Source organism: Piliocolobus tephrosceles, chromosome 5 (assembly GCF_002776525.5).
Source record: "Piliocolobus tephrosceles isolate RC106 chromosome 5, ASM277652v3, whole genome shotgun sequence".
In the NCBI taxonomy this organism is placed as follows: domain Eukaryota; kingdom Metazoa; phylum Chordata; class Mammalia; order Primates; family Cercopithecidae; genus Piliocolobus; species Piliocolobus tephrosceles.
The window spans coordinates 72,905,567-72,919,278 of NC_045438.1; the positions used below are offsets into that span (position 1 = coordinate 72,905,567).

At 35.7% G+C, this 13,712-nt stretch overlaps 1 protein-coding gene across 10 annotated transcripts in view; it reads left to right on the forward strand.

The window, feature by feature from the left end:
• USP45 (ubiquitin specific peptidase 45) overlaps window positions 1-13,712 on the forward strand; it is a 72,500-nt gene that overhangs the window by 40,027 nt on the left and 18,761 nt on the right. For 6 of the 10 annotated variants that reach the window (XR_002730376.1, XM_023205908.2, XM_023205902.1 and 3 more), the window contains exons 10-13: window positions 5,983-6,064; window positions 8,486-8,577; window positions 10,087-10,143; window positions 10,474-10,617. Coding sequence is in view for 8 of the 10 variants with exons in the window: in XM_023205908.2 (XP_023061676.1) it covers window positions 5,983-6,064; window positions 8,486-8,577; window positions 10,087-10,143; window positions 10,474-10,617 (375 nt within the window). In the remaining 2 variants the exon portion in view is untranslated. The remainder of the gene's footprint in view (window positions 1-5,982; window positions 6,065-8,485; window positions 8,578-10,086; window positions 10,144-10,473; window positions 10,618-13,712) is intronic. The other 4 variants (XR_002730377.2, XM_023205909.2, XM_023205905.2 and 1 more) reach the window with 2 other exon arrangements.

A 13,712-nucleotide genomic window follows, 5' to 3' on the forward strand; every position in this document is an offset into this window, starting at 1 on the left:
AATTTCAGACCAGCCTGGTCAACATGGTGAAACCATGTGTCTACTAAAAACACAAAAATTAGCCAGGCGTGGTGGTGCACACCTGTAATCCCAGCTTCTCGGGTGACTGAGGGATGAGAACCACTTGAACCCAAGAGGCAGAGGTTGCAGTGAGCTGTGATCGCACCACTGCACTCCAGCTTGGGCAACAGAGCAAGAGCCTACCTCAAAAAACAACAACAAAAATCCTGTGTTTTAATTGTAGTGTGGCAGTGTCTCTTTACTCCTAGTGACTGTTTCATGTGTCCGTGTGAAGAGATCACCAAACAGGCTTTGTGTGAGCAACATGGCTGTTTATTTCACCTGGGTGCGGGCGGGCTGAGTCCGAAAAAGGAGTCAGCAAAGGTGATGGGATTATCATGAGTTCTTATAGGTTGGGATAGGCGGTGGAGTTAAGAGCAATGTTTTGGCGTCAGGGGGTGGATCTCACAAAGTACATTCTCAAGGGTGGAGAGAATTACAACGAAACTTCTTAAGGGTGGGGGAGATTATAAAGAACATTAATCAGTTAGGATGGGGTAGAAACAAATCACAATGGTGGAATGTCATCAATTAAGCTATTTTCACGTCTGTGGATCTTCAGTTGCTTCAGGACATCTGGATGTATACGTGCAGGTTACTGGGGCTTAACTTGGACTCAGAGGCCTGACAGTGACCAGTTTCCAGTGAAGAGAAAATTAGAGTTCTAACATTTTCTTTAAAGTTTCCTTTAAAAATAAGGATTGAGTTAATTACTCTCTCCTGCTACAAAACATCACGTATCACAATCCTATTTTTAATTGTCCATTTTAATTATCTGTTTACTGACTTTCTTATTAAGCTAATTGAATTCAGCTTTTAGAGGTGTCATTCCCTTTCTGCCACTTCTCTACTTTTATATAATTGATCATAAACGCTACCACTTTCTATTTAGATTTATGTCCCTGTCTGTCAGCTTTCTTAGATTGTGATCTATTTGAGGATTGGTACTATGTATTGTCTCTGTCCTGTGTACCTTGCACATAGTCGATGTTCTGTGAATTTTTGTTTGTGGTTTGTTTTTTTTTTTTTTTTTTTGACACAGGGTCTCACTCTGTCACCCAGCCTGGAGTGCAGTGGCATGATCTCACCTCACTGCAACCTCTGCCTCCCAGGTTCAAGTGATTCTCCTGCCTCAGCCTCCCAAGCAGCTGGGATTACAAGTGTGTGCCACCATTCCCAGCTAATTTTTGTACTTTTAGTAGAAATGGGGTTTCACCATGTTGACTAGGCTTGCTTATTTATTTATTTAGACAGTGTCTTACTCTGCTGCTTAGGCTGAAGTGTGGTTTTGTGATCTCGGCTCACTGCAACCTCCAACCTCCTGGGGTCAAGTGATTCTCCTGCCTCAGCCTCAGCCTCCTGAATAGCTGGGATTACAGACACATATCACCAAGCCTGGCTAATTTTTTTTTTTTTTTTTGTATTTTTAGTAGAGACAGGGTTTTACCACTTTGACCAGGCTGGTGTCAAACTCCTGACCTCAAGTAATCTGCCTGCCTTGACCTCCCAAAGTGCTGAGATCACAGGCATAAGTTGCCACTCCAGGCTCCCTGTGAACGTTTTTTGAATGAGTTGTATGTGCTTAACCTTAAACACCACTTCTTTTGAGAATCTGAATTGGGAAGAAATCAAAATAATTATTCTTATATGTTGTACTAGCTAGTTTCTTTGTGATTTGCAATTATTTTGAATATGTTGTATTTGAATAAACTAATAAACTGACAGGATAATACTGTGTCATTTTACCTACATTGTGTCTAAAAAAGAAAAAAAAGAGATTTATAATTAGTTAACCATTGAGGATATTAGCATAATCCCCTAGTTAGTATTTGATCACATTGTCTTAGAGCTAGGAACTGATACTTAGAGTTGAGCTTCAAACTCAAGTCTTTCTGACTCAAAAACTGATGATCTTTCTAATTCTATAAAATACTGCTGATTGAAGTTTAGTTTTAATGCTTGGACATCTGTAGTCAGTAGAAATAATAATTTTAAGCCTACTATTTAAAATGTAACCACAATTATTTTACTATTTGGAAAAGTATTAAATCGGATTCAATAATTATGATATATTGCTGTTCTTGTTAAGGGGTAGATGCATGTTGGCAGGGTGGGAACAGGTTGCTGCTTATATTATAAACAATAAATGGGCCTACAGATGATATGAGTTACTTTAAGATTAATTCAGATTTATCAATTGCTAGAATTATTTTTTTCCTGGGGTTTGCAGGAATATGTTTACTATGTGGTGGTCATATATCATTAAATGGAATTAAAAATTATGTAAGTGGGCTGGGCATGGTGGCTCATTCCTGTAATCCCAGCAGTTTGGAAGGCTGAGGTGGGTGGATCACCGGAGGTCAGGAGTTTGAGACCAGCTTGGCCAACATGGTGAAACCCCGTGTCTACTAAAAATACAAAAATTAGCTAAGCGTGGTGGCGCGTGCCTGTAATCCTAGCTACTCGGGAGACTGAGGCAGGAGAATCGCTTGAACTCAGGTGGAGGTTGCAGTGAGCCGAGATCGTGGCACTGCACTCTAGCCTGGGTGAGGGAGTGAGACACGTTCTCAAAAAAAAAAAAGTGAGTGAAGTTAAAAGTCATGTGAATGGATTAAAATTATGTCTTGGGTTGTTTTTTTTTTTTTTCTGTTGATATTATAAAAAAAGTAAAATATATTCCTGTCCTTTTTTTTCTATTTTACCTCTATAATTTGATAGCAGTCTTTGTTATAATAAAATTATTGTTTGGTCATAATGGTGCAGTGGGATGCACAGTATCTTAGGCAGCACAGCAGGACACGTTGGTTTTGAAAACTCTTATCTTTCTTGCACTATTTGAGAGCTTTAGATGGTGCAGTAAAATTAAAATGTCAAGTCTGTGGATCTATTCAATTTCATAAGCGAGGACAGTCCTGACGGTCAGCTACAGTGAGTATTGGGGCAGGAGCTGCATTGTCTGGCCTGGGAACTCCACAGCTGTTAATCGTGCTGTTGTTGTAGTGTGTCACTGCCATGTGTTTTCTTGATTGAAGAAAGGCTACAATGTTATGTCTGCCACCAGAATCTTTTAGTAATGATGAAAAACTACTGACCTCCTTTCATATGGTTTCATTAAAGTCTTTTCTGAACTACAAAGTTGAGGAATAGACTCTTGCTGAATATAGTATTTAAGGGATCATTTGTGCAGAAATTGTAAATTTTTCGTGTACAAAATCAAATTTCCTAGAAATAGTTCTTTTATAAGGCAGTCTTTTTAATTTATAAATTTATGCTTCTTTGTTTTTTCCTTATAATTTGCAGTCAATAAATTAATATTACCTTTTTATTAAAGATTTATTACTATAATACATTGTTGGTTAGAATTATTTTAAAGGCAGACTATTTCAGCTAACTTAAACTGCACATTATTCTCATTCTTGTTTTCGAAGTATAAGGTGGAGATCCGAAATAGTTGAACCTTGATACTGCTAATTGATTACATACTGCAGTTATTAACAGCTCCCCGACCAAAGTATCTTTCTTTTGACCTAAATTGTTCAAAGCACAACTCCTAACAATGAGCTGTTGTATATGGACCTAAACTCATTTATTTTCCTCAACTTGATGAATTACCTATTAACTTTTAAGCAGTTTAGAGTAGAGAATATAAATTCATGGTTAGGATAGAAATTAAAAAGCAAAAGTCTAATATTTAAAAGTTAATAATGTAAACAGTTTCATTTTACTCTTTTTAGAGTGTAATCACAGCTTTTTAGCTTTTTTCCTGCTGCTCGAATTGGTAACTTTTTAGCTTCTTTTGAGTGATATGACATTTCAGGATATATAGCGAAGTTTCATTAAATCATATCAAAAATCATGTCTGAATTAGTAAAATGTTTAAATTGTAGAATAAATTTACAGACTAAGTTGAGTTAGAAGTATTTCTCTTGAGTTGTTTGAAAGTATGATTATATGAAATATTTACAGGTGAACATTGGTATTTATTGGAATTTTTCATTTAAGTTCATTAAATATTTCCCCTGCATGGAATTTACGCAATTCCAATTTGTTTACTTTAGTTCAATAAATTCTTTTTCAAGGTGTAAAAGTCAACTTTAGCTTAGACAATGTCTGAATTATATCAGCTTTCAAATTTATTGAGTCTGAATTGGAGATTATTTCAGTATTTAATAGCTTCTGGGAGACATTTTAATGTTTGATTTCTTTATAGTATATTAGTGTATTTCAGGACTTGTGTCACACGATATGAATTGCTTTATGTTTGCTTTTATCCCCTACTTTGTAAAATATTTAAGTGTTTTGACCTTGTATTAATTTTCAAAGTATGCTTGAGGAGGACAGTAAACAGTTATAGGAAATATAATGTGTTAATCACAGGCCAGTTAATAATAAGTGAAACTCGGTTTCACAATTATTGGAGGAGAATGTGTTAAAAAACATATATCATACACAGAAGAAACATAAATTATACACAGCAGAACAATTCTGAAGGGTCACAAGAGTCTTCTGCTCATGCAGGCAGCAGGGCATGGAGCAAGAATAAGAACGTGAGCACCTCCTTCTCCATATATTGTGTTCTTAGATTAAAAGCATGTTATAATGGCAGAAGGGAATCCTGGTGTTGACAATATGTCTGATTCATAAGTCTCATTGCTCCAGTCTGGGTTCTTTACCTCTCATGTCTGATGTACACATATCCTTCTGGAATTCCTCCTAACCGTGCTCCCGGGAGTTCCCTTTGCCTCTCTTGTGTTTTGGCCTTGCCGTTGCTTACATCCCATGTTCTTGTCTTTCTTCCTTTATGCTCTTTTTTTCTTTATTCAAAAGGTGGCATATACCATGTATATAACTTTTTGTACTTTGTCTTTTTTCACTTAATATATCATACTGATTTATCCCAATTAAAAGATAGGAAGGGCCAGGCACCACCTGTAATCCCAGCACTTTGGGAATTCGAGACCAGCCTGGGCAACATAGGAAGAGCCTGTCTCTACAAAAAACAAAAAACAAAAAAACCCAGGTGTGACAGCTCATGCCTGTAATTCCAGCACTTTGGGAGGCTGAGGCAGGTGGCTTGCTCGAGCTCAGGAGCTTAAGACCAGCCTGGGCAACTTGGCAAAACCCCATCTCTACAAAAAATTTAAAACAAATTAGTCAAGTGTCATGGTGTGTGCCTATAGTCCCAGGTACTTGGGAGGCTGAGGCAGGAGGATCACTTGAACCCAGGGAGGTCAAAGCTGCAGTGGGTGGTGATCACACCACTGCACTCCAGCCTGGGCAACAAAACAAGACTCTCTCTCAAAAAAAAAATTTTTTTTTAATTTTGAAAGATAATTAACAAACTTTTCCCTCATCCTACTGTCATAATCTGAATTAGGAAGACAAAATTCATCCACTAATTAGGGGCATAGTTAATGTAAAAAGGTCACTTACTAAGTTTTATTCTTGGAGTATGTAGTTTTATTCTGAAACTTTTCTGTGAGATTGTGTCTTTCCTAAAACATACACAAGAGATGTAGAAATATATAATATAAACCTTGACATTTACTGAGAGCTGCTGAAGACAAATCATTGACAACTAAGTTTAAGTAAAACCATAATTAAAATTTGAGAGATTCTTCTTGCTATGGACATGAATTGTAAGTTTGGACTTTATTTATATGTGTATATAAATGAGGTAGTCCACATAGCATAGAGATTATAGTAACCAGCTTGATAGCTTCTTAATATAGAAAGGTCTTCATAGACAATAAATTTCATATGGTCTGTTTTCTTTTTTGGTTCTAATTAAGAAGTGTCATTTTAGAGACAGGGAGAAGGAAGAAAGAGGGCAAATGAATTTACTCTAAGCCTTCTTTTATTAGGAGGATGAGGCCTGAGTTAACTATTACTAGACCAGAATCTATTAACTTTGTTTTACAGCGAATACAAGCTAGCATTCTAAAAGCATTTAACAACCCAACTACTAAAACTGCTGATGATGAAACTAGAAAAAAAGTCAAAGGTATGTTGACTCTTTGTTTATACTTTTTTCTGTAAGAAAATATTAAATTTTTATTTTAGTTGGAAAAAGAACTGAGCATTATGTGAACTAATACACCAAAGTAGTGGCTTTAAAAGGAGGACACAGTTGCTGCAATGTCTGAAAAATACTTTAGTGGAACATAGAAAATGCTAGAATGTATTCATGTGAATTTATAAAAATAAAGCTAATACCACGTATACAGATTGACACTGATACCTTTATGTGAGGTCTTCTAAGGGAAACTTGAAAGGTTGTTGAAAGTAGCAACCACACTTGAAAGTTCACATTTATTATATTGTATCATTTGACATGTGTTTGGATCAATGGATTTATGGATATTTTTTAGATGTAGCTAAACAAAATGCTTAAGTGCTCCAAAAACTCCTGCAAATAAACCGTTCATTGAAGAGAGTGCTAGTAAGTCAAGTGTAAGTGCACTTTGCCTACTCCTAGTGTTTACTATTCATCCGTAAAAATATGAGCTCCAAATGATGATTACCTAATCAAAGTTGGTTATTTATCATTATCAGTACTACAGTGTGGGTTAATATACCTTGCCCTAAGTGTATATTCTGCATTGAGATACTAATATTAGCATGAAGTAATTTTTAGAAGATATTTTAAAATATTATTTGTATTTTTTTCTAACTTTTGTTTTTGTGGTTTTATAATGTATGTACTACGGGTCTATAATTTACAAACATACACACATTGTTACTGTGCACTTTATTGAACCCCTTAATGGGTTCAAGACTTTTTTCAACTGTAGCTGCTCAAGTATGCCTTGTTCTTTTGTGTTGAGATAGTGCCATCTCGTGGATATTTAGAATAACAACCCAGTTTTTCTTTCCCCTTTTCCAGTTTTGTAATCTCTATTTCCAATCGCTTGTAGTTTTTCTTGATGAAACATCTTTATTATTATAGTATTTTTAAATACAATTTTAATTAATGTTTGTTGATATATTCAGATATGTTTTCTGTCATTCAGTGCTCTAATACTTTAAATGATTTTAAATATTGTTTGTATGAAACTTGAAGATAGAGGCTCAAAAAATAAGTCTGAAAGAGGGGTAAATAGGTTTGTTAATGTACTTTTTCCTCCCATGGCTTATGATGGCAAGTTTCAAATTTTTATTAAAGTAGAGAGAATAGTATAATGCAGCCCTTTTATATCTGTCACCTAACTTAAACTGTGTTCATGGTTTATGTTTAATCTATTTTCTCCCAACCTCAGGTTATTTTTTTTTTTTTTCTTTTTTTGAGACGGAGTCTCGCTCTGTCCCCCAGGCTGGAGTCCAGTGGCGCCATCTCGGCTCACTGCAAGCTCCGCCTCCCGGGTTCACTCCATTCTCCTGCCTCAGCCTCCTGAGTAGCTGGGACTACAGGCGCCCGCCACCTCGCCCGGCTAATTTTTTTTTGTATTTTTAGTAGAGCGAGGTTTCACCATGTTAGCCAGGATGGTCTCAATCTCCTGACTTCGTGATTCGCCCGCCTCGGCCTCCCAAAGCGCTGGGATTACAGGCTTGAGCCACTGTGCCCAGCCAACCTCAGGTTATTTTAAAGCAAGTCATAGGCATGTTTTTTTAATTTATAAATATTTCCTGAGCAGAATAATTTTAACTTTTAAAAATATAACCATGTTCTTAACTGAGTTCTTTTTTTTTTTTTTTTTTGAGACGGAGTCTTGTTCTGTCGCCCAGGCTGGAGTGCAGTGGCCAGATCTCAGCTCACTGCAAGCTCCGCCTCCCGGGTTTACGCCATTCTCCTGCCTCAGCCTCCCCAGCAGCTGGGACTACAGGCGCCCGCCACCTCGCCCGGCTAGTTTTTTGTATTTTTTAGTAGAGACGGGGTTTCACCGTGTTAACCAGGATGGTCTCGATCTCCTGACCTCGTGATCCGCCCGTCTCGGCCTCCCAAAGTGCTGGGATTACAGGCTTGAGCCACCGCGCCCCGCTGAGTTCTTAATTGCCTATGTTAATTCCTTACACTTGAGTTTTACGACTCTGTTATTTTCGTAGCCATGATCCTGGCATCCGTAGTCCTGATAGCATAATCTCCTTTTCCATTCCTCTGTGCACTACTGGTTAGACATGAGGTTTTATAAGTTTTAATGGGAGTGGTTGAGGTGTGGTAGGAATAGTGGTTATTGTTTTATTTTACCTATTAAGTTTAAGAACAGTTCATTATTTCTTGGAGACTAAAATAGTTGATAGTTATAAATCTGCTACAAAATTGTAAAGGAGAAAGACATTGGAATATTGTATGTATAGTAAAATATATTATTAAATGTAGTACAGAAAATCTTATTCAGATTACTTTTGAATAACCAGAAGATAGCCTATTATACTGCTAGATGGATGGTTGACATGTTTTTTGCATTAAAAAGTATGATTTTTACAGCATATGGAAAAGAAGGTGTGAAAATGAACTTCATAGATCGGATCTTTATTGGTGAATTAACTAGCACGGTCATGTGTGAAGAATGTGCAAATGTAGGTACTTTAGAATTCAATTCACATGGAATGGATTACAATTACATCATTTTTATTATATTTTCTTTCACATATAATTGTTGGCAGTCATTTTTAAAATTTGTGACAGATGATTACATAATTCTTGAAAGTCTTTTTATACACTATACTCCTAGAAAGTAATGTGGTAATTTATATATTTTTAAAAGTAAATGTGTTTTGTGTTATTTTTCCTCATGCCACACCTATGAGGCAGTTTTAGCTTATCTTAATATACTGAAATTCATTAGCTCTCTGTTTGAAGTGAGAGAAAAACTTCTGTGAAGAGAATAACTATGTTACATTGCAGTGCCCTAAAGTGTAAATCCAGACTGGGGGCAGTGGCTTATGCCTGTAATCCCAGTACTTTGGGAGGCCAAGGCCGGCAGATCACTTGAGGTCAGGAATTCAAGACCAGCCTGGCCAACATGGTGAAACCCTGTCTCTACTTAAAAAAAATACAAAACAATTAGCCAGGCATGGTGGTGGGAGCCTGTAGTCCCAATGACTCGGGAGGTTGAGGCAGGAGAATCACTTGAACCCAGGAGGTGGGATTGCAGTGAGCCAAGATTGCGCTACTGCACTACAGCCTGGGCAAAGAGCAAGACACAGCTTCAAAAAAAAAAAGTAATTCCAATATAAATAATTTAATGTATTAACATAATTTAGGGTGGTTATATCACATTTGATTTTAAGTTTATATGGCGTATTAAAGATTTTTGTGTAGACTTCACTCACTTTGAATTTAATAATTTTTATTTTGAATGCCATCTTTAACAACTTAAAGCATGTATGAATTTTTTGTAGATTTTCAATTGCTTGGTAAGGAATATTTCTGTAAGTGTATGACTTAGAGTATGATAGGTTTTAATTTCTGTTAGATTTTAATAGTAAAAGGAGCCTTTATTCATTTTCCTGTCCCAGATTATGGAGTATTTTTCTATGTTCTGTAGCCTTAAAGAAGCAGGATTATAAATTATATCTCATTCTAGCCTGTCACATTGAAACACAGAATGTATGACCATGATTATTTAAGTTTCTAGACTATTCAACACAGAAGTTGATTTCTCTCTCACAAGATAGAGAGTATCTTTTAAAACAGAATTATCTTAAAGAATCTATAAAACACAGCCAAGCTCTCTGCTTTTTTTCATGGCTTTTTCTTAACATTTCATAGTTTATTTATGTTACAGCCCTAAGCTCACCAAAAATGTCTAGTCTCTTTAATCTGTTTTATTAAACAGTTTATTTTGAAGTTATTTTAAATATTACAGGCCATATTGACAGTAATATAAAGTTCTATTGGATCACGTTCAGTGATGTTTGAGAATATCTTGTTTCGATTAACAATGTGCTACAATACCCAATTAAATCGCTATTTTTTTTCAGGAACATGTTTTGATGTAAAATTTTAGGTTGCCCAGGAAGTTACAAAACTATGTGTTTATGTTACAATTCTAACTGAAGTTTTCAATGTGTTTTCCTTTTAAGATCTCCACGGTGAAAGATCCATTCATTGATATTTCACTTCCTATAATAGAAGAAAGGGTAAGGAGAAGAAAACTAATGATGAAGCTTTTGTGAAGAACATTTAATCATTTATTTAAACATTTGTTGAGTATATTACCAGATATCTGAGAGTCATTATTTTTTATATATAATTGAGTTTGTATTTGTAATTGAGTCTGATTTGGGGGTTTGTGTAAGTATGCATAAAGTATGACATGTTTTTATTCTCAAGGAATTTAAACTCTTAAACACTTTTTATTTTGAGAATTTAATTTTTTGTATTTCAAATCAGTTAAAAATTTTAAGATGAGGACATCCAGAATTTATTTGCTAAAGAGGTTTTGTGTTCTGTACGTGGCATTTACACAGGTTTCAAAACCTTTACTTTTGGGAAGAATGAATAAGTATAGAAGTTTACGGGAGACAGATCATGATCGATACAATGGCAATGTTACTGTAGAAAATATTCATCAACCTAGAGCTGCCAAGAAGCATTCTTCATCTAAAGATAAGGTAAGACCATGAGCATTCGTTAGACGTCTGTTTTTTAACAGTTTATTAACAAAAGTTTCAAGCACATCTAGAAGTAGAGAACATAGTGTAATAAACTCTCATGTACCCATTTTTTTGGCTTCATAATTACCAACTTGGCTACTTGTACACTATATATATCCCACATCCTCCCTTTCCTCCCATCCTGGACTATTTTTGGATAATCCCAGATTATTTTTGAAATAAATCCCAAATATATCATATACTTCAATGTGTATCTCTAAAAGAGAGTTTTGTTTTGTTTCGTTTTAAGACAGAGTTTTGTTCTTGTTTCCTAGACTGGAGTGCAGTGGCGCAATCTCGGCTCACTGCAACTTCCACCTCCTAGGTTCAAGCAATTCTCCTGCCTCAGCCTCCTGAGTAGCTGGGATTGCAGGCATGTGCCACCACACCTGGCTAATTTTGTATTTTTAGTAGAGACAGGGTTTCACCATGTTGGTCAGGCTAGTCTCGAACTCCTGACCTCAGGTGATCCGCCTGCCTCAGCCTCCCAAAGCGCTGGTATTACAGGAGTGAGCCACTGCGCCCAGCACTAACAGAGAGATACTCTTTTAAAAAACAAAACCACAGTACCATTATCATATCAAAAATATTAATTCATTATAAATAAATAAGGATTCAGTCATTATTTAAATTTCTGCAGTTGTCTCATAAGTACTCAGTTTTTTCTTTCGCTTTCTAAAGTTTGGATTTTAGGATTTAAAAGAGGTCTATAGATTGCAGTGTCTTTTTTTTTTTTTTTTTTTTTTTTTGAGATGGAATCTCACTCTGTTGCCCAGGTGTTGCGATCTTGGCTCACTGCAACCTCTGCCTCCTGGGTTCAAGCAGTTCTTCTGCCTCAGCCTCCTGAATAGCTGGGAGTACAGGTGCATGTCACCACACCCAGCTAATTTCTCTGTTTTTAGTAGAGACTGGGTTTCACCATGTTGGTCAGGCTGGTCTTGAACTCCTGACCTCGTGATCCACCCGCCTCGACCTCCCAATGATTGCTGTGTCTCTTAAATCTCTTTTCATCTACAGATTCCCTCTCCCTCTTTTTCCTCCTTTGCAATTTATTTGCTGAAGAAATCAGGTCCTTTTTTTCAGCAGCATGGTGTTAACAGGTTCCTCTGTCACCATTATTTCCCCTCTGAGACATTCAGATCTAGAGGCCTAGTTAGGTTCAGATTTAATTACTTACTTAATTTTTAGCAAGAAGACTTTCAGGTGGTGGCGTGTATACTTCCATGAACTAGATGCACACAATGTTTTATGTCTTTCTATGATATTACCAGTCATTGATAACCATTGTCTAGACCTATTATTTTACTAGGGACGTACCTGGTTGTTCAGTTATCCCATGAAATTGGAAAATTATTCCATGAAATGGTGATCATTGATAACCATGTCTAGAGCTATTATTTCACTAGGGACATACCAGGCTGTTGTATTATCCCATGAAAATGGAAAGAAATCAATCTGAACTTATACTTCAGCAAAGAAAAAACTTTTTTATATGAAATGATTTGTTTTAATTTGGCAAACTGACATTAAATTTAACTTACTGTTTTTAAAACTTTATTTATTTATTTGAGACAGAGTCTCACACTGTTGCCCAGCCAGGCTGGAGTTCAGTGGCACGATCTCAGCTCACTGCAGCCTCCCAGGTTCAAGTGATTCTCGTGCCTCAGCCTCCCAAGTAGCTGGAACTACATGTGCACACCACCATGCCTGGCTAATTTTTGTAACTTTGTAGAGGACAGGGTTTTGTCATGTTGGCCGGGCTGGTCTCAAACTCCTGATGACCTCAAGTGATCTACCTGCCTTGGCCTCCCAAAGTGCTGGGATTACAGGCATGAGCCATGGCGCTGGGCCTGAATTTAACTTACTCTGTTAGAAGGCTTATGTTAGAAGTCACAAGACTTCAGAAAGGACATGTTTTCTTTAAATAAAAGCTAACTTTGCTTCATAAGATATATAGGACAGTTAAATTCAACTTGAGCATATGCTTTATTCTAATGGTATAAAACAAAAGCATCTTACAGAGTTTGAAAAGGTTAAAGCATTAATTGTGTTGCTATTCCCCTAAAAAGCACTGGTTATTAAAATATAAATGTGTAGTGATTTTTGTTTGTTTGTTTGTTTGTTTAGTTTAAAGAGTTAGGAGATTCTGTGGTACTGGCCAAAGTAGTTTTAATACATCCACTATCCAAATGTATGAGAGAAATATTTCCCACACAATATTGGTTAGGAACTGAGAATATGCATATATAATATATAGAAACTGTGTATACCTCAAAAGTCTGGACACCACATGGGTATAACTTGTGCTTGTGCTGAACAAATTGGACCTACTCTTTATTGAAAATTTTTTTCATATACTTTTTTTGTTACTTTTTTCATTGGACCTATTCTATATTGAACATTTTTTTCATGTAATAGAGTTACCTTTTTTTTGGTTTTGATGGGAAAAAGTGCAAGTTTGCATATGGTTCTAAAATTAGAAAAGTACAGTTCTAATAACATCTTTAAGGTACTGTATTCAAAGAAGTGAAAATTTAAATGACATAAATGTATTTCAGTCATTAGGAAGTTTATGTTTAGCAGTTATTTCCAATAGTTCAACTACAGAGCCAGATTAATTATGGAACCAGAATGATTCAGTAGTTAACTAATTTCAGTACTAGTTTTATAAAGATCAATAAAGTCTTGTTTTGCTGATTAGTAAAGCTATTAATAAGAGTATAAAGATATTTTTGACAAACTTTTCTTTATAGTACTCTTTAATCTCTTACAGTAATAGAAGCACCTCACATCTTTTAAAATTATACTGGAGGTACAAGTACTGATTTGATCAAAAGTTTTTGAGTTCTTCACCTTTTTTCTTTGCCAAATTATATTAGTTATCTAAAATCACACAAAAACTTAATATGAAGAATGATAAAATAATTACATAAAAATAATAGTGAAATTAGCTGAGAAAATCTTGCCCTCAAGTTGGAAGATGTTATCTCTGAGTACCTTGAAAAAGTTTTTTTTTTTTTTTTTTTTTTTTTTTTTTTTTTTTTTTTTTTTTT